The sequence below is a fragment of the Propithecus coquereli genome, unplaced genomic scaffold (assembly GCF_000956105.1).
Source record: "Propithecus coquereli isolate 6110/MARCELLA unplaced genomic scaffold, Pcoq_1.0 Scaffold80, whole genome shotgun sequence".
Classification (NCBI taxonomy): domain Eukaryota; kingdom Metazoa; phylum Chordata; class Mammalia; order Primates; family Indriidae; genus Propithecus; species Propithecus coquereli.
Genome location: NW_012154174.1, coordinates 4,636,260 through 4,658,689, shown reverse-complemented (window position 1 = coordinate 4,658,689; position 22,430 = coordinate 4,636,260). Strand labels below are relative to the sequence as shown.

At 42.4% G+C, this 22,430-nt stretch overlaps 1 protein-coding gene across 23 annotated transcripts in view; it reads right to left on the bottom strand.

The window, feature by feature from the left end:
- Positions 1-11,821: 11,821 nt before the first annotated feature.
- KCNMA1 (potassium channel, calcium activated large conductance subfamily M alpha, member 1) overlaps positions 11,822-22,430 on the bottom strand; it is a 740,417-nt gene continuing 729,808 nt past the window's right edge. For 8 of the 23 annotated variants that reach the window (XM_012663322.1, XM_012663321.1, XM_012663329.1 and 5 more), the window contains 2 exons: positions 21,429-21,653; positions 11,952-11,976 (listed from right to left, as the gene is read on the bottom strand). In XM_012663322.1, coding sequence (XP_012518776.1) covers positions 11,952-11,976; positions 21,429-21,653 — 250 coding nt within the window. Of the gene's footprint in view, positions 11,977-19,019; positions 21,654-22,430 lie in introns of those variants that run through there. The other 15 variants (XM_012663319.1, XM_012663327.1, XM_012663320.1 and 12 more) reach the window with 5 other exon arrangements.

Below are 22,430 nucleotides of genomic sequence, written 5' to 3'. Positions count from 1 at the left end.
CAAACTCCAGAGTGGTAGAGAAACTGTCCCTGTCCCACGCTTGCCTGCTGTATACAGGCCACTTGGAAGTAGGTAGCTATGAAATTCAGAGTCCTGCAATAGTCTTTGGAGTCTGCAGAACCGCGAACCCATCCTGGTAAAGACATTTGCCTCAGATGTGGCCTTAGGCTCTTATCTATTATGAATAAATTTATTTATTAAAAATCATTTACTAATTTTCCCCCAAAAGAAGTATCTTTTGCATTTTTTACTGATGATAAAAATTATGCCTGTTTGATCCACATAAACCCAAACAAAACAGAAATGTATGAAGTGAAAAGCAAAAATCCCTCCTGTATCTCTTAATTTTTCCCCTCTGCTTCCTGCCCTAGCCTGATAATCACTCTTTATGACTTGACCTTACTTCCGGCCAAATTTTAATAAATATAACCATAACTAATTATTTAATAGAAATGGGATCCTATTGCATATTTTATTTTCTCCCTGTGTGCAATATAGTCAGCAATGGTTTTTATAAACGGTAAGATAGTAAATATTTTAGGCTCTATGGGCCTCACCATCAGTCCCAGTTACTGAACTCTGCTGTTGTAGCAGGAAAACAGCCATAGCTACGTAAATAAATGGGTATAGCTGTGTTTCAATAAAACTTTATTTAGAAAACAGGCAGCAAGCTGCATTTCCCTTTGAGAGAGACATAGTTCGCCAACACCTGTCATGCTTAAGTCCACCTCATCTTTTTTACGGGGTGCTTAGTACTCCATTGACTGGGTGAATAAATTCACTTCACTAGTCCGCCATTGATAGATATTGAAAGCCATTTCCTGTAGAAGCTTTCTTAACCAAGCACTATGTGTCCACTAGCTGGATTAGTTGATGTCTTTCTCCCAACAGCTCTCCAGGGTGCAGTGAAATTGTACACTCTGCAGACTGCTCTTCACCCCACCTCTGTCCTTGGACTTTCCCCAGCTGAGATGATTAGCAGTCCCAAGCTTGTTTAAACATATGTACTTGTTATTGTAGTATGTAATTGAATTAAATGGTGTGTTAACTAGAGAAACAGAAGTAAAAGAAAGAGATTATTGATTCTAGAAAAACTAAGTTGATTATTTTTAGAAAGACTTGATTAAGGTAAATTGCATTTTTTAAAAAATCTCTCAAGTTAGGTATGTGTTGAGATATAATAATTACAACAGATTGAAAACCAATGTGCACGTGTTGCGCATTGGGGTGAAGACCCCACAGCATTAGCTCCCTAGAAATAGCAGGCCAAGCAGCCAGGCTGAGTCTCTGGGCTCAGCCACTGCCCTGGTTCCTCTATGATTTTCGGAAAGTGGACAGGGCGGGGGAACTGCCTTCTGCCAGACAATGCCCCATGCTCCCACCTTGCCCATCAGCTTTTCCAGCTCTTGGAGGACCTCATCTCTCTGACTTTTAGCCTACATTTTCATACTCTCTAAATGTGAAAGGTTACTAAGCATGAGATTCTACTTCTCCTCTCCAAGGCCTGGTCCAGTAACACTTAAAACAGCGCTAAGTCTGTATTTACATTTTGATGTCCTTCATGCTTTATTTCCTTAGCACACTGTCTATTCTGTTCCTCCTACGTTTTTCTCCCAGGCAGAATCTATCTTATCTGACATTGCAAAGCAGTTAACATTGATTCTGGTGAATGGTCTACTTTGATTTTTGCTACAGGGAGATTTTAATACAAATTCACATATATTGTTTTCTCAACAAATGGAAAAATATGTTCCACATTCATCGTGCTGGGTTTGCCGAGCCTCCTATTTTGTAACTCACTGTCTCATCTCTTTTATTTGCCTTCTCTGTCACTGTTGATGTTTTCCTAATACTTCATCCTTTATGCAGACTCCTTCCTTGGAGCCGAATTTGGCAGCGGAGTTTGCCTAACTAATGGGGACCATATGCTCTGCAATTACATTCCCCAACAACATTCAGATTTGTTAGCAAATATTGGAGAAGGCAAGTTGAGAAACTGGAGCGCAAAGGACTGTCAGGAATTGGCACATTCTGACAGGTAAACCTGCATCTATTGACCCTTGGGAGTGAGTTCTGGTTCAGGCTGGTATTAACTTAAGTAGAAGGAGGATTTGTTTTTGAAAGTATCAGTCAGTTGGTGTATTGTCTTCAAATAGCTAAGTGCCTCTCTTATGTGTTCCGAATGGCATATGGTACTTATCCCTAGAGATCAATTCTTAATATATGACCATTACCTGTTTATTTCTTCGTCCCTGATCCCATCCCTTCCTAGACTGGAGAACTGGAATCATGGCATTCCTCACTGCTGTATCCCCAGCTCCCAGTAGAAGATGGAGAACATAATAGCTATTCAGTAAATATTTGGCTAATGAATGAATGAGACAGTCTCTAGAATACATTAAATCCCAATACATTCTACACCTTACATATATATATAAAAACTTGGATGGCTTTCTCCCATTCTCCAGGCCCTTTCCTTCCTTGAGGCTAGGCCAGCCTTACCCTCTGCAGTCCAGCCTCCCCAGAAGAGTTCAAACTCACAGTGTTCTGAAGAAGGTTTAAAACATGGCTGCAGCATGGTGGCACTAGTTTTTAAGAGGTCGTTATTGTCTCGAGTTGAACTTTTGTTTATCGCCTTGTTGGGGAGTGAGTGTGGGGCAGGGAGAGTCAAACCTTCAGCAAATTGTCCTGGGTTTTGATAAGCTACATGCAGGGAGAAAGAGCGTTGTGTCTCTGTGCAAATGTCAGGAAATGGTAACTAGCCTGAGAGTAGGTGGCTGAGGACAGAAACAGTCCAGCATAGCTCAAGGGCCTATGGAACACTGCACAATTCTTTAGAGGGCCTGCTTGCTGGAGGCTTCTGCATGTGTCCTGCCGGCCGTGGTGTGGCCCTGTAGGGCTCTCAGGCACCACATCTAATGACAGAGGCTATTCCTCTCTCTCATCGCCCGTTGCAGTCTTGGCCAGCACCCGCTGACTATCTCCTGGGAGATGTGGGGTCTGTTTGCACTTGACGCTGAAAAGACAAGTCCATGGTCCTATCAGCCCATAACTTTGCCTTTATCAGAGAGAGGGAAAGACAGGGAGAGAGAGAGGGAGAGAGAGAGAGAGAAAGGGAGAGAGAGAGAGAGAGAGAGGGCGAGAGAGAGAGAGAGAGAGAGAGAGAGAGAGAGGGAGTATGCAAAAGCAGCCTGACGGGAACTCAAGGACCTTGCCACCATCATCGCATCCCCACCCCCCTGTGGCCACGTGACTGCTACAAAGACACAAGAAACACTCCTTGTTTTAGAACACAAATACATAAATTTTTAATCTGCGAAAAATACAAAATGAAACCATGTACAAGTTATGTACAAACCCTTTTTACAAGACGAGAGTTATCACTGGTTGTTACAGATGACAGAGTTGGGTAGATCATTTCAGAGCACCGGCATTTATTCTCTTCTTCAATTCCTATTAGGTCGTAATAATTAATCATAATCATAACCGTAACACCAACAATCGAAAGATTGAAAGATGAATAAGCCACGCTCTTTTTCCTTAATGAACATGTAGGCTGACCTCTGTGTACTGTTTTTTTTTTTTCTTTGTCCCCTAAAGAAACCTCGAGTGCAGGTTTTGGTGTTAAGTAGAGAGAGGTTTCTTTTTAGCATCTGGGTGGTGGGATGTGGGCCAGAAGTTTTAGGCAGGATGTGATTGTGCCACCTGGGAATGGAAGGTTTTTAATTAAGATTTCCCGGCAGATCTCGGTTTATGTTTGAAATGTTGCAGTTCTAGTCAAAGGTTTCTGAGGCTGTGCTCAGCGGAAGGAAGGGGAGGGGAGCGCACCGCTCTGGGGCGGACGGGGCTCTGGTTTCGTGTGGAAGTGGGGCTCAGTCCACCGTGTTGGCCAGGCTCCCTTCCCTGCTAGCTGCCTTCACTCACTGACCCTCAATCCCGTGGGAGGGGAGCTCTGGGTCGCTCTGGCAGGCATGTCTCAGTGCCTTGTGAACATTGCCGTCTAAGATTCTAAACAGCAGGGCCCAGCGGGGAGCCTTGGTGTCCCTGCTGTCCCTGTTCTGCTGAATAGCAAAGTGTAGGAGAAGAAACACAGAAGTCCTCAAGAGGATGAGCAAACCAAAGGAAACCTTCTTAAATGTAAAAATATACCTAGAAATAAGGTCTGTTTTCATCTGGCCCTAACATCTCTCCCCACAATGCCTGTCCAGAAAAGCCACCAAAGCAAGGTGATCGTAGCATTTGTTTTCAGATCCCTGAACCAAAGCTGCCAGTGTGTGTGCTGTTCAGTGGGGTTCGAGAAACAGTGCAGTGACATGAACAGGGAGATGAAAGAAGATGCCCACATCAAGATCTCTGTCTCTTGAGTCCCCCAGAAAGAGTGCCAGTCACCTGCACATCCCGTCCAGCCTCCTTCCCCCATGGCATCCAAAGTAACACATAGTGGCCGACTGACCGCCCACCTGGGCCAGGCCTCATGACAAGCTCTGGGGATGAAGACAAAGACACATGAGCGAAGTGCCTGCCCTTCTAGTGAGTCCTTCTACTGCTGAGTCACCATTGCCACTACCCTTCTTCTCCAACCTCATAGAGGTGCCACCCTCTCTTTCTCAAAATTCCCCTCTCTCATTTCCAACTTTCCTGGTTCTGAAGTACTCCAGATATCCTATACCAAGAGTGTGTACTTATTCTGCTCCTTTTATCCCCTATAAATGTGATTGGAGACCCCAAATAAATCATCCAGCTCATTTTCTAAACGTTCATTTTCTCCTTAGGAAAATCCATCCAGGTGTCTCGCTCTGTGAGTGTGTCTGGCTTCCACACGCACAGGGCCTGTTGTAACCCTCTCCTGAGCCCACTTTCCTCAGTTCTCTTGCCCAGGAGGCCTTCCCTTATGGACGTCTCTCAGCTCCTTCCACTCTGGATGAATCCAACTTTTCCCAGATGCTGGCATGCACTGCCTCCCATGCACTCCTGACACATTGAAAGGTGATACTATGTCATTAGTGCTTACTCTTTCCCTAATGACTCCAGTGCTATGTTTTCTCTTTTTAGTCAGATTCCTGCCTTCGTCTCTTCTTCCTATCCCTCCACATGGTTGGACCCTTGAGGACCTGATCAAGTGTTCCCTTCACAAAGAGCCCTTTCTAGACCCATAGCCATTGTCCCAACACCCAGCCCCTACAACCCCAACCAAGCTTTGACAACTATTATGATCCCTAACACTAACTTGCCCTTCAGTGTTCGCATTTATTCAAAAATTATTTACTGAACACTTGTTTTGTGCAACATGATCTTTTCAATGTATGTATATCTTATGTTCCCAGTTAGGCAGGTGGGCCATCTTCCTCCGAAAGTCTTACACAGCAAGGAGCACACAGTGGCTACTCAATCACTATCCAGCAGCAGTTACTGATTAGCATCGCCTACCCTGCCACATACCAGATGACCCTGCATTCATACCTGGAATGCAGACCCTCTGTTTACCTAACTCCCAAATCCCCTTTTCTCTAGAAAGCCTGCCTCGCTTAACCACTTCAAACCATAACTTCTCTCCCTCGTTCTAACTCCTGACACCTTGAAAGGTGATACTATGTCATTAGTGCTTACTCTTTCCCTAATGACTCCAGTGCTATGTTTTCTCTTTTTAGTCAGATTCTAAGCTGGTTGATAGCAGAACCTGTATTGTGCTCTTTTCTCCCCCCACTCCCTTTACAAATACGTACTGAATGCCAACTAGTTACTAAGCAATGGCAACCTGATTATCTGAAAGGATGTACTAATAATGGGAATTCATATTTGGCAGTTCCGGCCTATGACTTACTCTCTACAATTTGTTGATGATCTGCCTTGTGTTCCTATTATGTTAATGTCTAGAAAACAGTATGATTGGCAGGTTTCAAAAGAAATATGAATATCTACTCCTACCCTCTATTCTACTTCGTGAGTCTGTTGCTGACATTCTAGTGATTCAGTAGAGTAGGGACGTCTTGTGTCTGACTGTCCCACGACAGGGAGCAAAATGGGTGAGGATGGTAGGTGCTGTGCGTGGTGAGTTGTTGATTTGGAGTGTGTACCCTTGAGAATGCCACGCTGCTGGGAAATGCTCAGCTCTGTGTATGCTCTCATAATGACTTCTAGGAAGAACTGACATCTCGCACCTTTCAACCTAAAAAATGTACAGCCATTTCTGCCTGTCACTCGGTTTGTTTGAAACTTCTAGTGGCTTTCTATTCTCTGGTTGGGTTTCAACCTCTTACCCTGGCCCTTAAACCATCTACTTTTTAGCCTCTTCAATGAGGTCTCATCTTAGTTTCCGTAAGCTGCCCTATGCAAGCTTATCACAGTAGGCAAAACAGTCTACTACCTATTGCAATCACTTTCCTACAACTGCGTTATGGCCCATTAAGTCTCCTCTGCCTGGAAAACCCTCATATTCCACATTTCTCCAGTCTGGTCACCCATTTCCTATTGAAATGCCTCCAAAGCCCACCAGGGACTATATGCCTCCGTGTTCTTCCCAGCCTATAATGTTCAGTGCAACCTCTTCTTCCTTTCAACACAAAGCACCAGCTCTTGGCACCATATGCATACCCATAATTGTGGTATTTAAAACACTGCTTACTATATATTTTTACTTTTTGTTCTTTCTTCCCAGCTCCTTGATGTATGTTCTGAGTTTGGCGTGTCTTTAGGTAAAGAGTATCTGGCTCTTTTTTATGCTAAAAAATACAGCAAAAGAGGAAGGTCTGGTGACTAAGAATCCTTTCTCCAATCTAACCACGTGGGACTGCCATATATGGAACTTCCAACTGTTGTAGGTGCTGCTGCCTTTGGGCACGTAGGCTCTTTTTTTATATGTGTTTTAAGCAAGATTATTATAGAAATGGCAAATTAGGCTTTGTGGTCTCTTGAGAAAGAAAATCAAACACGTTCTCTGAATTGTCTTACTTTTATGGAAATATTGAAATTATTAACAACTGCTACTGCATGGGCAACAGAATCAGAACAGACTCTACTCAGACAACCAATATGGCCACACTGGTATGACTGGCTAGAATCATTTCTAATTACTGCTGTCATAAATAGATTCAAAGGGCCTCATTACCTCCTCCAACGATCATGGGATTTATATACTAAATCATCTCTGTTGGGTAGGAAAATAATGCTGTTTGTGAACCTGGGATGAGTGGGAAAGAGGCAGAAAGGTAATTTACCAGGGAGGTTGTAAGTGAATTCTCAGTTTCTTTTGCTTTATAAAAAGGGTGAATCAAGCCCTAATTAGTAAAGGCCCTTTCAGGGCCATAGTGATTGGTGTTTGTACCACCATTCCAAAAGCAACGAATAGGAATAGAATAGAACATGGGCAGAATCTGCACTGCACTGGGACTTGGGGTCCATGGTGAATGGACTTGCTTAGTCTCCTGTGAGTCAAAGTGGCTCAGATTCCCGTCGAGTGGTTTGATATTCCTTGTTTCTCGTCCCCTCCTACCTTTCTTCCTTCATTTTGCCCTTCCTTCCTTCAATTGTCTAACAATAAAAATTGATAGTTCAAAATTACATTTATGAATGTAAGTAGGAAAGAGATGGATAGTTTATTAACAAAAGAACACAAATAAAATAAATGGAGGAGAGGAAATGAAGTGAGAAGTAAGAATGTTACTTCCTGAAAGCCAGATCCATGTGGGGAAATAAAAATGGGGAAATCAGCAAGAATTTGGGGGTTTTGAGACTCTAACTACCTGCTGGGAATTGGAGCTATGGGTTAGAGATGAAGGGATTAGCTGAAGCTGGGCCTTGAACAGAGGAAAAGGGAAGGCAGGGATGAGATTGAGAAGAAGACCCTAGAAATAAGTAGAGAAATATTACCAACATGATTCAGGTGTATTTGAATTTAGAAATGTGCATCTTGAACCTGCAGATACTCCAAAGTGAAATGCACAGAAATTAGCCTAACTACTCTATGTCCAGAGCAGAAGATGTACACTACATTAAGGTCAGGAGTATTGTTTGGATGATGTAGCAAAAAAGACCATTATTCCAGCCCTGGACAAGATTGTCTCCAAGGGCTTTGCCAAGGAGAGGCAGCCACTCCTGTGTTCCCACTCCTAACTTAGGTCATGTCCTCTGGGATTTGCAAGGAACCATACAGTCATCTGGGTGAATTGCCCTCATTTACAAATGAGGTCACTGAGACTCAAGAGAATTTGAAAAATATTTTCAAAGTTCATAGCTAGTTGTCTGCAAATGTGGCTCTTGAACCCTTGTATTAAACCGTAAGTAGGAAACGTGGGCTTTTTCCCCCAACATGAAAATATCCCCAAATTTCTTATGCCTTCTCACTTTTCCCTTTCAAATCCAGCCAAACGGTTCTAATTCTAAGTAAATCTTCAATCAAATTCTTTACACAGTACATCACAAGATGCCACAACCCTTGGAAGGAAAGAGCTTGTGAGTGTTTTCCAACATGGCTTAGTCACGATCACTTTTTTTTTTTTTTTTTTTTTTGAGACAGAGTCTCACTGTGTTGCCCGGGCTAGAGTGCCATGGCGTCATCCTAGCTCACAGCAACCTCAAACTCCTGGGCTCAAGGAATTCTTCTGCCTCTGCCTCCCAAGTAGCTGGGACTACAAGCATGCACCACCATGCCCGGCTAGTTTTTTCTATATATATTTTTAGTTGTCCGATTAATTTTTCTTTCTATTTTTAGTAGAGACGGAGTCTTGCTCACTCTTGCTCAGGCTGGTCTCAAACTCCTGAGCTCAAATAATCCACCCGCCTTGGCCTCCCAGAGTGCTAGGATTACAGGCGTGAGCCACCAGGCCCGGCCACAATCACTTTTATTTAAGGTGTTTTTTATTAGTTTGAGATAATACTCTAAGATGTAAAATTGTTTAGCAAAAATAAAAGTTTTCTCAATGAGGAAGGTGATGATAGTGTTGAAGCACTTCCAAGTAGGTACTTTCTGCTTTGTAAACAGCCTGTGAGTGAGTCTTTGATTCCCCAAGCATCCAAGAGTCATTAGTTCGGGCAAATGGCTTTTCTGAAACCCTACGCTGGAATGGAAGCTCAAAGCCTCATAATAGGAGCTATACCAAAGGAAATCATCATTGGTCTAAGTTGGATGTGGGCAGAAGGACAGTCTGTCACAATGGAGATGGATGAGGACTCAAGGCCAAAGAACTTAACAGGTAGAAACAAATTAGGAAGAAGCTCTGGCATTCCCTTGAGCCTTCCAGTGGTTTGACAAATCTTATTTCTGTTTCCATTTCACTGTCAAATTACCAGGTACCAGTTTTTATCAAAGGAGCCACTAACCAGTCATTTTGCATACTTCCTTTAAAAATTGCCTGATTTTGCTTTCTAGTCCAGAGAAATTTATTATCACAAAGGCAAAACAGCATGAGCTTGTTGCTGTACCTTAAAAGAAAATGGATTTCTACCAGTTTGTTTTTTTGGGGTGCTTTATAAACCAAGGATCCCTTTGCTGTAGGAAACCATCTTAGCCATTATGATTAAAAAAATTAGATTCAATTCTCTAGCCATAAATGAACTTGAGATGGGGATGGAGTTTACACTTCTGTTCCAAATTGCCTTGGTAGGGAGAGGCACAGGGAAGAGAGGGTGGGGGAATGGGGCACTCTATGTCCTTCTAATGGAAGATCTTTTTGGTGTCCACCATAGCCTGCTAGAGGAGATCAAATGGTTGTAACAAATCCAGAGGTGGTTATCAGGAGCAAAAGTGAAGAGCCCTCTATGGTTCATGAAGGAAGGAAGAGCGTGGATTCATGTGAATGTACTAAGGTGACCCCAATGCAAAATCATTATGTAAAAGAAGGCCTAGCTTTCAGGAAAGTTGTCAAAATTCCAGCAAGAGATTCTCCCCACAAACATGTTTGACTTCTGTTGGAAACCAAGAAATGTTTATAAGCCTGAATATAGACTGTTGACGTCATTTTAGTCTGCTGAGTAGACTAGTGATTAATTATAAGTAGTTTTTAAACAATCCAATTGGACATACATTATATTCACAATACTTTGATAGAGCTAATTCTACAAAATGTGACGACAGAGTAACCACAGTCCGACAAGTCACTGCAGGACGATGCCTACGAGGTGGAAGCATGACTGTATTGGCTCTGCAGGGAGTGGGCAGAGGTGGAAGCTCGTTTTGCCTACATTGGTACTTGGAGTACTTAGTGGACATATGTTTTCCTGGTGATCTTGTTGCTTTGCTCTGATCTGATTTGCACTACCATAACTAGGAACCACAGGGTCATGGCCTAAAGAGTAAATGGAATAGATATCATAGGACTTTGGGGGTTACTTTGGTTCATTTGGTGCCTTTAAGTGTCCACAGTTTACATTTAATAAAATAAAAATCACTATCACATCCATGCTTCTCCACAGACCCTGATGATCATATCAGAGATTGATAATTTTGAAGCTGAAAGACTTACTAAGTCGTTTGGAACAAAACAGTTGCCAGGCGACCATACACCAAGCATGCAAGCGACGGCAGAGCTCTGAGACATCGTAATTGCGTCTGATGGCGAGAAAAATCTTTTGGCCACAGTTTGAAGTGGCTGATGCATTTGATTTCACTGCTGGTAATTTTCCAAGGCCTTTTCTAACAGTCTGTAATAAATGCATTTGTTGCTTTCCATTTGTTATTATTATTTTTTTTAAATTGTTGTAGCAAGTTTGTATGTTTTGCCTCAGCGACTAAATAAAGGAAAGCCTGCAAATTAAAATCTGGACAAATGTCATCTCTTTGATCATGGAAATTTTCTGGCTTTTAAACAAAAACCCAGTGAGAAGAATGAATGCCCTCTTATATCCTCTTGTGAAGTAAAACTATTCATTGGTTTTACAAACTTTCAGGCTTAAAGCTCAGACACTTAGCGGGTAGGGAGAAAGTCCACCAGACCCTCTCAAAGTTGAAATTACTTGCTCAGGTGAAATATGACATTAGAAGCATAACAGCATGTAGGAGTCCCCATCATTAGAACAACGGAGCAGCATCTCGTGTGCATCTGGTCCTCAGCTTCCACATCCCAGGTGTGCCCACAACCCTCTTGGTATCCTTAGTTGCCCAGGTAAACCTGATCTGGCACTTGTAGAAAAGCTGCAAGAAGGTCTTCCCTTTAAATATATAAACAAAGGGATGAGAAATACAGAATGAAAACTAAAACTACAAAAATATGACTTTCAACTGTGAAAATAAATAAGTTTCCATTTATTAAGAGCTGGTGTCAATGCAGATCAAAATACATACCCATCCAGGAGAGGAGTAGGCATTCACCTGCCCCCTTTCTCTTTTTTTTTGGATTTACTAAAATACATGTATACATCGTTGGCCATTTTAAAATTGTTTAATAAGTCATTTCCCTTAATTACAATTAATTGTGGTGGTGACCATCATTCTCCTCAAAGAAAAGGAGAGAAAGAAGAGAAATACTCATTAAGGAGTCTGGCCACTTATTTTGATTTTGCATTGTTTAGATATAGGGAAGATATTTGACAATGAAAAAAAGAAAAAATATATTTTCTTTCTAATAAACAAAAATAATTTAAAATGCTAGAGGCTATACATGACTATTTTAGTATGTTCATTTATAAATGAAATAATTTTCTTTTCCAAAATACATGGAAGCAATATTCAAGGCAGACAAAGAGAAAGATCTGTCTACTTTATTTTTCTTGCAATTTCTTGCTTATCCTAACGTTTCCACCAGTGATTCAGCATGTAAAGGAAGAAAAGTCACGTCACCATTTATGAAGTTTGTCAGGCTTTAAAAAAATAGTTCTGGTCTCCTGGGAGTCAACATTCATCTTCAACTTCTCTGATTGGTGGAATCAAGCTGCTTGTGGATTTATATTGGTTGATCTGGTTAGCCATGTGGGTACTCATGGGCTTGATTTGAATGTTTCTGGGATAGGCATTATCCGGTTCATCTGTAAACCATTTCTTTTCTGCTAAAGGGCAAAATGGATAGAGAACAAGAAGGAGAAATGAGAAGTTTAATTAGTCCTAGGGTAAAGCCTTTGGAAAGTTCATTGAAAAATGCAAAAAGGTAATCAATAGAAGCTGACAGTGAGTAATTGCTAAGAGAGACAGTGCAGTGTAGGGAGGACTCCGGAACCTGAAACATACCTCTCTGCTTCCTGTAGCAAGTGATGAACAAAAGGTGCCACGGGGACTTGTAGGCACCAGGGGTGGACCTCAAGGAAGAGGAGGGATTGGAGGATGAACTCTGGCAATGGTCTCTGGAGTTACTTTAGTGGCCTGAAAACCTTTGGTAGGGAGGGGACGTTGCCTATATCAGATACTGGTTACAGACATTGTTCCTGAGGAGAGATTCGTGCAGCTACAGAACTGAATGGAACATGGCAGGATACCACCCTTGCTGTAGAGAGAGTGATCTAGAATCTCACACAGGGTTGCCTCCTCCCAGCCTTTACTTGGCGATGCTTATAACAGGCACATTTAAAGGCATATCTCAACTATACCATTCTCCTGTTTCTTTTGCAACCAGTTTTGGGGGTCTTAAAGCAAAGCCACAGATGTTGCTGGCCAATGAGAGTGAAAATCAGAAGAGCAACCGATGTTTTAAAGAGGATTTTGAGATGAAACGGCTTTTATTTCAAGACAGAAAACTCTGTGTTGGTATAAAGTTATGAAAAGAGTTCCAAGTGGCAATATCTTAACTGACTGTAATAACCCAAGCTGTCGACAAGGGAGCTCGATGAAGTCTTGGCATTTCATTTCCACCCCAAATACGGAAGTGGCTGAGAGAGAACGCTGAGTCAGGGCGTTCGGGGTCTGGGGTGAGAATGAAAATGGTCTAGCGTCCCCTTTGCAGTGCAGAGCTATTTTACAAGACGCAGCCCTGATTCCCCACCTCTTTCTAGGATTGAAATTTTCTGGGAAATTGGCCATGTGTATAGCTAGGAAAAGACTGGGCAAATGGGACATTCTAACTTGGGAACCATACGCCTCATTTTAATGGCTTAGGGAGAGAAAAGAAAAAAGAGAAAGAGTAAAAATATCAAGCACGCCCACTGCTATAGAGACAATGGTCTCTCCAGCTTCCTTTTCTGCTTCCCAGAACAATTCATAACTGCCTTGTCAGTGGTCCTGGACCGACATGTTAATGAATATCACTCCACCTGGCTTGAAGTGTCTGCGCACACGCATTGTTGGCTAATGATTTATAAATGAAGCATCTATGCTCAGCAAATGACTCCTGTTTCTGCCTTGCTTCTCCTCGGTCCATACTTTTGCTGTTTCAAGTGTCCTGAGCCCTCAATGTCGCCGAGGGCTATCGCTGGAGCTGGGATGTGCCTGAGTAGAAGCCCCATGACCCTTTGTTCAGCAGCGCAGTTTACCCCACAGGAATCTTGCTACCTCTTGCCTCGTCCTCCCAACCTCCCCCCCCCTTCTCTGGCTCTCTCACCTATTATAATTAAGTTCACTTTGATTTGAACAGATTGGACGATAGGAATTCATAATGCTACATCCTCACAGTGAAGCTAACTGATTAAGTGCTTTAAATTATTCCCCCTGACAGAATGATAAAGTTACAATCTGTTCTGAGATGATCTACAGCTTGCCAGACTCCTACAGCTTCTTTCTACATTCATTTATCTTTTTGTCAAGCAGAGTTTTTTTTTTTTTTTCCTAAGCTTCAATTCCATAGATCTTTTAAAGTCATCAGCACATCTGAATTATTAATGAAGCTTTAGAGGCAAGGTTCCTGATGGGCTGGTTAAAAAAGGTTGTATAGAAATCGGGGACTGTGTACACATCAAAATAATTTCAGCTCCATTTAAAAAACCATTTAGTTCAAGTGTGACATAGATGAACCATTATGCATTTGTGGAAACCAATTTTTTGTGATCTACGATTAAACTAACCTTTCAGAGAGGAGTAAAGTGTGATGGTTATCATGTTTTTAAAAGCATTGCCAGGCCGCTGAAACAATTTCAAACTACGACTTTTTCAAACGGTTTATGTGTAAAGATGATTTTCAGAGGGGTCGAGCCTGGTGTTTGTGCTCTGCTTGCCTGAGCTGCCCTTGGTCTTGGCCATGTTGTTATGTGGATGGATTTTGCAAAGGGATTTAGTGCTAGGTTGGACACGCCAGGTTGGAAGAGTAAACTCTGTTGATGGAAACGAGTAGGTCTTTTGGGTGAGAGACCTAAGACAGATGCAATTTGCTGAAATTTTTACAACTGCTGCAGAGAATAATTGTTCAGAATTTAGTCTTTACAGTTCAATTCAAAGTTGGCATTTTGACCTTTCACGGCAGAGAGAATATCAATTTCCTTCTGCTGTCTGTAAGAAAGAGAGCATTATTTCCCCATTTAACCTTCTCTCTTTCCTTTTAAATTTCTTGCCATTAAAAAAAAAAATATATATATATCCAAGCAGAGCAGCCTGTGTTTTGGCCATGCAGCTTCAACACCAGGAATGAGTTGTGTTAAAGCACATGCTGGTGAGGAGTTCAGGTTTCCATTGTGCCTGAGAAACAGCTGTTTAATTTGGGTGCCTCCTAAGATGTACGAAAGTGTGCATGTACATGTATGATATATGTATATGCATGTGTTGCTGGAGACTTGGTTAAGTAGGATGTTGAGGAAACGGAAATATACGAATGCTCCAGGCATTTGACTAAAATGGGGGCCAAGATATTTTATGAAGAGATTCTCCCGACAAGTTTCAGAGGAACACTCATTTTAATGGTCGCCAGTCATTCGGCTTCAGAGCAGAGTGCTTTAAGTAGGACAATGACAATTTGATTTATTGACTCTTGCCTTCCTAAGAAGAAACAATGCCAATGTGTGGCTACAAAATTGGCCACAAGGAAGAGGACTCAGAGAAGGAATTCACACGAGTGCTGACGTGGTCGAGGATAAATCCAAATCCCTGAATTTATCCCCACTCCCTGCCTCATCCCACACGCCAGAAAGAGTTTCAGGAGCTTTCTTTTCATCCCTAAGATGAGAAGGGCAATTGATCTGGCTGTGAGGGCTTCCTCTCTGCCAGAGAAAGATAGCCCCATTTGTTAATAAGCTTCTTGAGGGTGAGAAACCTGACGTCATCGCTCTGAGTACAAAGTGTGACCTACCGGAGTTAGTGAAGTTAGGAAAGGAGAGTCAGTTCAGTCTGTGGCTAGTGGGCTAGTAGAACAAGAGAAAAATCTGGAAAACAACTGCAGAGAGATGCTGGTAACACAACCGCCACTGGGAGATGTCGCCTATCAAGACCAGCCATGCCATGAGCTGTCCACCAGGGCCAAGTAATGAGGTGCAGGCTAAGGAGATGGCGTGGGGTGGGTAGTAGGTCCAAGTCAAGCGGACCTGTTCTCTTACATGCAAGTTGCATGGCTCTGAGCAAGTTATTACTTAATTTATCTTAGCTTCAGTTCTCTTCTATAAAAATAGGGCCGATGATATGAACTTCCTAATATTGTTTAGATAAATGGAAGTTAATGCCCACAAAGCACAGGTCCAAATACACAATAAGTAAATGTGAGTTGTGAAGATTCTTAGTATTATTAATAATATTAGCAGGCATTATATTATAGTGGCTAATTTCATGTGTTCTAGTGTCTCTCAGATTCTGCATCTCTCAAATGGAGAAACCAACAGTATCTACATCTGAGGTTGTCTGGAGGAGTCAATGAGTTAATGAATATGAAGTACTTAGAAGAATGTCTGCCCAAGGTAATTAATTGGTAAGGTGTTAGCTTTTAGTATACGGTCAGCATTAAGCTGAGTACTACCGGTACCAATGGATGCTGTAGGGATGGGTGGTGCCTTTTGAGTGCGATTACAAATCATGTCCTTCAGCAGAGACGCTGTAGGTAGAGAACGAGGGGGTATAAATCGGGGTGCCGGGCTGAAGCATGTGGGTTGTGGCCATAGAGCTGACGGAGAAAGATTTGGTTGGTAGGCTTCACTTGGAAGAGGAAGAAGAGGAAGGGAAAACTTGGTGTTATGTCTGGAGAGTTGAAGGCTGCTGCCCTCCTGTGGGCCTCTGTGTCCCTGACATACTGGCTTTCACTTGACAGGCACCCTACCCCACCCGAGAGCCCGCTGTGCCTTGCACTGCTAGTTTCATCGCTGACAATGCAGGGTTCAGGACAAGGGTGAGGACTTCCTCCAGCCACAGGGCTGTGGGTCAGCCTGGGAGAGTGGGCTATGGCCGGGCAGGACCCCAGACCTGGGCTGACGGAGCTGCCCGGGGCCCCATAAGCAGAGAAAGAAACAGGCTGCACTGTGAAAGTGGAGCTGCCTCGCTGGCTGTGTGGGTTGTCAGTGCTGTGGGATGTGGCCTTTTCACATAACTACTCCCCAGAGAAGAGTGCAGGAAAGGGGAGGCGATGATATAGCAAAGGCATTTGGAATAATTGGCCCTCTTCTCACTGCAGCACAGGCTGAGGTTTAGAGAGAAAGGGCTTGAAAAGAAAAGATTCCATTTGGAGAGAGAGAACAGCTGAGAACAGTCAGGGCTAACAAGGAGCTCCAGCCTCCAAGGGTAATGCCGCATGGCTTCGCATCTCACTTCTCTGATCGGCAGGCTGGCACTCTTCCTCTGCCCCGCAAACCCTGAGGCCCACGGCAACCCACGCACGCTGCCTGCTGTCCTCTCTGTGGGCAAAGTATGGCAATCTCATAGAGATGAAAATTGTTCGTACCAGGACCGGAGCTGCTTTCGTTGATGAAAACCATCTCACTTCTTTGCAATCGTCTACAATGACTCTATTTGTCTCTTTTAACTGAAAGTCTAATGCTGCCATTCATTGAGCAGAGCAAACTACTCCCTCCCAGTCGTCCTCTGTGGCCCTTGGTCCAGCCAATGCCCTGAGGACAGACTCATCACGCTTCTTTTTCAGGTAGCAGGGGATAATCAATCCCTCTCAACTCCAGTAGTTGCAAGTGTGCAACTGTCTGCATGGGAGACAGTCAACCAGTTTAGTGACAGATGCCCATAGCTACTGTTTTATCATATTATGACAAAGCAGGGACGGGCTGAAAGAAGCTGATTGAGAAATTGATTTTTATCCTGTCTTGACTTACACAGGCCCCAAAGTTTCTGTGCTCTACTCTTTCTCCTCCAAGGAGTCTGTTGCTATAGGAACCTGGCAGGTTGATTTAATTGTCTCTATTGGGATGCAGACACCTTTAGGCTTTTCCCATGCTAAAGAAGAGCCAGTCAAAAGGTTTTTCTGGTCATCTGGGATCTTGACAATGCTGCCAAGAGGCACAGTCAGTCTCTCTACTCAGCAGCTTACGGGGCTGTTCCCCTTTCTCAGAAGCTGTGTATCCAGCTCAAGATAGTGCCACCAGATCAGCAGCACCTCAAAACACCTACAGGCATTGAATGTATCTTTTGTAAAAAAATAAATCAAGGGGATAGGATAATTTATAAAATGTGTAAAGGTTTAGAAATGTTTAAGGTCGATTCATTTCAAACATTCATTGAGCAGCTACTATAAGGCCCTGGGTCATAACCTTTGATATTCACAACAGAATTTGAAAACTTTCCCAATTGTGGTGGAAATTTAACCATATATATATATAAAGGTCCAGCTTTCTCTTTATCCATTTGAACTGGCTTTGGGAAGAACCCTGGGTAACAGTCATTAGGGACGCTTCCATGATCATCTGGGTGTTGAGACTGAGGTTTCACTGGGCCTCCTGGTCTACCAAGTTACTTAACGTTCACCCCTTTCCAAGCCCAAAGCAAATCGGACCCAAGTGGCTTATAAATTGCTTCTCTTCTAGAACAGAGCAGATAGCTGAGTTCCTAGCTCTTGTTCTTTTTAAATGTATATACTTTCTCTTCAAAGAACTCTTTCACTTTACCCTTACCTATTTGTTTCTTTTGTGGGTGGGGAGGGGATGTGGAAGAGACATAGTATGTGAAACTTGTATGTCTCCTTCCTAAGCGAGCAGGTGTTCTCGAAGTGCAAGGGGAGTGCGGGGTCAAATGAAAGTCAATGGGGGAGACACTTCACTCTAATAAGGAAAGTATGATATCGTAGTTTTGGCTCATAACATAGACATAATAATGATCCTTTTCCATCATCAAATATATCATTACCCAAATACGGTCAATTCTCAATTATCTACCAATGGGGTTTCATTATGTGCCCAAAGTACAGGGAAATCCCCCCAAATTTCATCTCATGTCATAGTCTGTTCCCATTCCATTCCCATCACAATATCATCTCATCAGAGTTGCTAGAAGATTGTATATAAAATGCAATTTGGATTTACTTCTATCTTTCCAATCTCTGGTTAGGATTTACCAAACATCTGAAAGGCAGGTGGCAGGAGAGACTCGGGTAATACAGAGACAGCACTGTCAGCCCCCAGATAACTGGGTGTGAGCTACTGAGTTAATACACACAGCTGAACACTTTTAACATTGGGTCATACTCATTAAACATGGAGGAGACCGATGCTCTTGTCATTAATAACCCTCATGGTTTAAATAAAAGGAGGATAAAATATTAACAGAGAAGCAGGTTTGCCAAATGGATTAGCTGCAAATGTTTTCCAGAAAAGTTTATCAACTGGCATCGTCACTTGATTTAATAGGTCTTGCCAAGATAAACACAGAGATGTGAACAGACCAATGGGGGAGGGGGAGGGGGGTGGAAATGGGAGTGAAGGAAGCTGGGATTCTTGATGGGAAAATGCTTTTGGACTTGGAGCAGGTACCAAGGTGGGCAGGGAGGCCACGTGCAGATTTAAAGGCAAGCCAGATGGAGAAAGGTTCCCCCCAAATTACCCAACCCCAAACCCAAGAACACCAAAACAAACTCTAAGGAATCTAGCAATAGCAGCAGCACAGCCTCATTGCGCTGAGCGATTGAGAAAGTGGAGGAAGGAAGAGAAGAAGGAGGGGAAAAGGAAAGGGAAGGGGGGAGGGGAAAAAGCAAAACAAAATAAATAAAACCACAAACAGAACAATATAAATAAAAATAAACAAACCAATAACAGAATAAAATTTGTAACTCCTTTTTTTTTTTTTAATTCCACAAAAGTTTTCACAAGGACAACGTTATAGAAGAAAACCCCCAGCAGTGGCTAGGTCATGCAGAACCATTAATTGTCATACCTTGGCCCATTCTATTCATCCTTGTTGCACTTTAGAGAGAGAAGTAAGCTATGTGAGTTTTACAATGCTTTTAAACTGTCATATTTCCTGTTGAGCACTTTAACTGGCACATTTCATAGTTATAAATGTTCTGAGGGCTTAACTTTATAACCTGCTTTGCAAAGAATGCATGAAGAGCTCTTCATGATCCGAAACTAGGGGAGACGTATATATAGTTATATATATATAGTTTTATATATATATAGTTATATATAAAGAGATAGTTATAAGTAATATAAATCAATATATAAGGACAAAAATAATTTGAAAAAATTCTTCCACTCATGGGGCTTTTTAATTTACACATATACAATTATTCCCCACCCCATTACTGGTCTGAATGCTACACTGTCCCTGTGTCTGGTGCGGGGGGTGGAGGTTCTGACTGAGCCTGACCGTTTTGTCAGTAAAAGTGCTTGTCAATTCACACAGCAAGCAAATCTCCAAAACTACCATGCTTGAGGGGACAGGGGATCCAAAATCTAAACCCAAAACATTCACCATAAAAACACCTTTATAGAGATGGTACAGCTGTGACTTTTTTTCCTCCTCCCTTAAACCCCTTTTCTATTTGATGGAATATTTCAACGTAAATGTTTCAAACATGTATATATATCAGCCCAGGGCTAGTCCATCCATATAAGAATTTGGTTATGGCAGAGTTGGCCAATTGTTAAGAACTACTGCACTGCCTACAGCATGATTTGCATGCATAAAGCATCTGACAATCGGATGTTGAAAAAAGGGTATGTTTCTACCTTTCCTCTCATGCTTACTAACTGCTAAAGAGAAAGAAAGAAAGAAAGAAAACAAAAGAAAAAAATAACTCTACCAAAATGTGTTTGGCTCACTGTTGCACTCTTCTCATCCCCATCCCATAACGACAAGGAGCAGCTCTCTATTACTGTCATTCCCCTGCCCGAGTGAATTGGCTACGTTAAAGAAATTGATGACGAGGAATTTTTTTCCCACCATCTTTCTGCATTGGGACAGCCAGCATCACGCAGCTGCGCCAACAGTTTAAGGTGATAGCTGGCTCTTCTTTGTTGAGTCAATGGTGGCTCGATCCTCCTACATTCTAATGTATTTAGCATGTTGGCTTCTAGAAAAACGTGATCTGCAGCTGGGTTTGTCTTCCTCTCGCTCTTGTCCCAGCCCTTCCTCCTACCTGACATTGGGGTCCTAGCTAATCCAAGGGGAATAAAAAGGTCCCCTGAGAATGCATGGAAAAATACTTGCTCTTTCTTGAGCATTATTTATTCTGTACATAAGGTAAGTAATTCACCTTTTAAAAGATGTAAAAGTCCCAGGAAGGCAGTTTTTTAATGCCTTACATCTGATATTTATGATACATATGGCTTTTCATCCCAAATGTCAAAAGTGAAAGAAAAAAAAATAGCTATTCATATGGCAACATAAGGAGACAGAATAACAATTTAATATGCAATCAAACCTCTTTTCACTTAAATTAAATGACTAGAATTTGATACATCTATGAATGGAACACTATTCTTTCCTCCATATTAAGGTTAGAAATGTTCATCTGAACTCCCGAAGGAAGATAGCTCTGGGACAAAAGGCCTTGGTGAGTAACTAGAAAAATCTCTGATGTTCTCTTGTAACAAGCAGGTGCTTCATAATCATCTACGCAAACTGTGAAAGCTTTTCAAATGCTTTGCGATACTTCGGCCCAGAGAGTGGAAACAATCGATAGGTTTTCATTGCTTTTTAGTTGCTTGTTCCAAATAAACATGTGCTAACTTACTGTGTGTATAAAAAAAAAAAAAAGAAAGAAAGAAAGGAAAACAACAACAAAAAAATCAAAACCCAAAGCACCCTGATTGATAATTCTGATAAATCAGAATAAACTTTTCTTTTACATTAAATAAACTTGCTGTGCCTAACTGACATTGATCATAAGTGCTCCGTTCTAATCTGCGAACTCATTCCTGCAGTGAGCTATTTATGTCTGGAGCATGCCTTTGGGTTATTCTTCCCCTAGAATCATAAATAACTTTTGGTCCGTCTGCTTATTTGCTGTTGTGCTCAAGGGTTTTATGGTGGTGAAATAAAAATGACAACCACATGCACACTATCATACATATGCAAATATGTGTAAAAAAAAGGCGGGGGACTACAAGGGAAAACAGGGAGAGTTACTTTGTTGGAAACACCAACTGGGAAATGGGTGGCAGATACAGTTTCACACAGTAGCGGTGGATACACATATCAAAGCCGCTCTTCCTGCACGTACTTCTGTTTGTCCCGGGACTCCCTGGACTTGGGCCGGTTCTGTCGGTTTGCTGTGGATGGGATGCAGTGGACAGAGGAGCTCTTCTTGCTGGAGGACTGCGACGAGTGGGAGGAATGGGACAGGCTGGCCCGGGACTGGCCGGCGTTGTGGTCGAACTGCATTAAGCAGAAGATCAGGTCTGTCGGCACGAGCTCGAACTCGTACGGGGGGTTGGTGATGACATACCTAGACAGGAAAAGCAAAGACATCACAGCCTCTGGATAACCTGGAGAATTCAACTCTCCCTGAACCAAAAGCAACTGCCCGGTTGCTTAGGTCTACCAGTGGATCTGGGAGATGCACTTCTAGTTGGTCCAATGTCTTAAAATACTCTTCCAAGGTAAACAAAATCTTCCTCTGTTTAACTCAACAGAGGGGTCCAGCCACGAGCCCAGGCAGAGATGCTGAATTAGAACCAGCAATGGGAGAACTAAACTGTGCTTCCTATGGTCTACATGCAAGTTTCCATACAAGGTCAAGTTCACTTTTGATCCCACGTAGCCCAACTGCAGGAGGTTTCATGTACTGCAATGCAACTTTTATTCTAGAATTTTCTCACAACCCCAGACACACATCACAGGATCTTTGTTTACCATGACCTAGTGTCTCTTTAGACTGTCCTCTTTACCTTTTAAAAATCCACTGTGATGGGAGTTTTACTATATGAAAGGATCTAAAATACTTCCTTGCCTACTTGCCAACATTATTTATTATTCCTCTCAATCAGATCAGGCTTTTTCTGGTTAACACCAGACACAACTAAAATAATCACCACATCAACAGCAGTGTGTCTCTAACTGTGGTCCTCAGGCCAGACAGCATCACCTAGGAACTTTTAAAAATGCAAATTCTTAAGCAACTCCACCCCAGATCTCCTGAACCAGCAGCTCAGAGAGTGGGGTCCAGCAATTTCTGTTTTAACAAGCTCTGCAGGTGACTCTCATGCTTACTAAACTTTAAGAA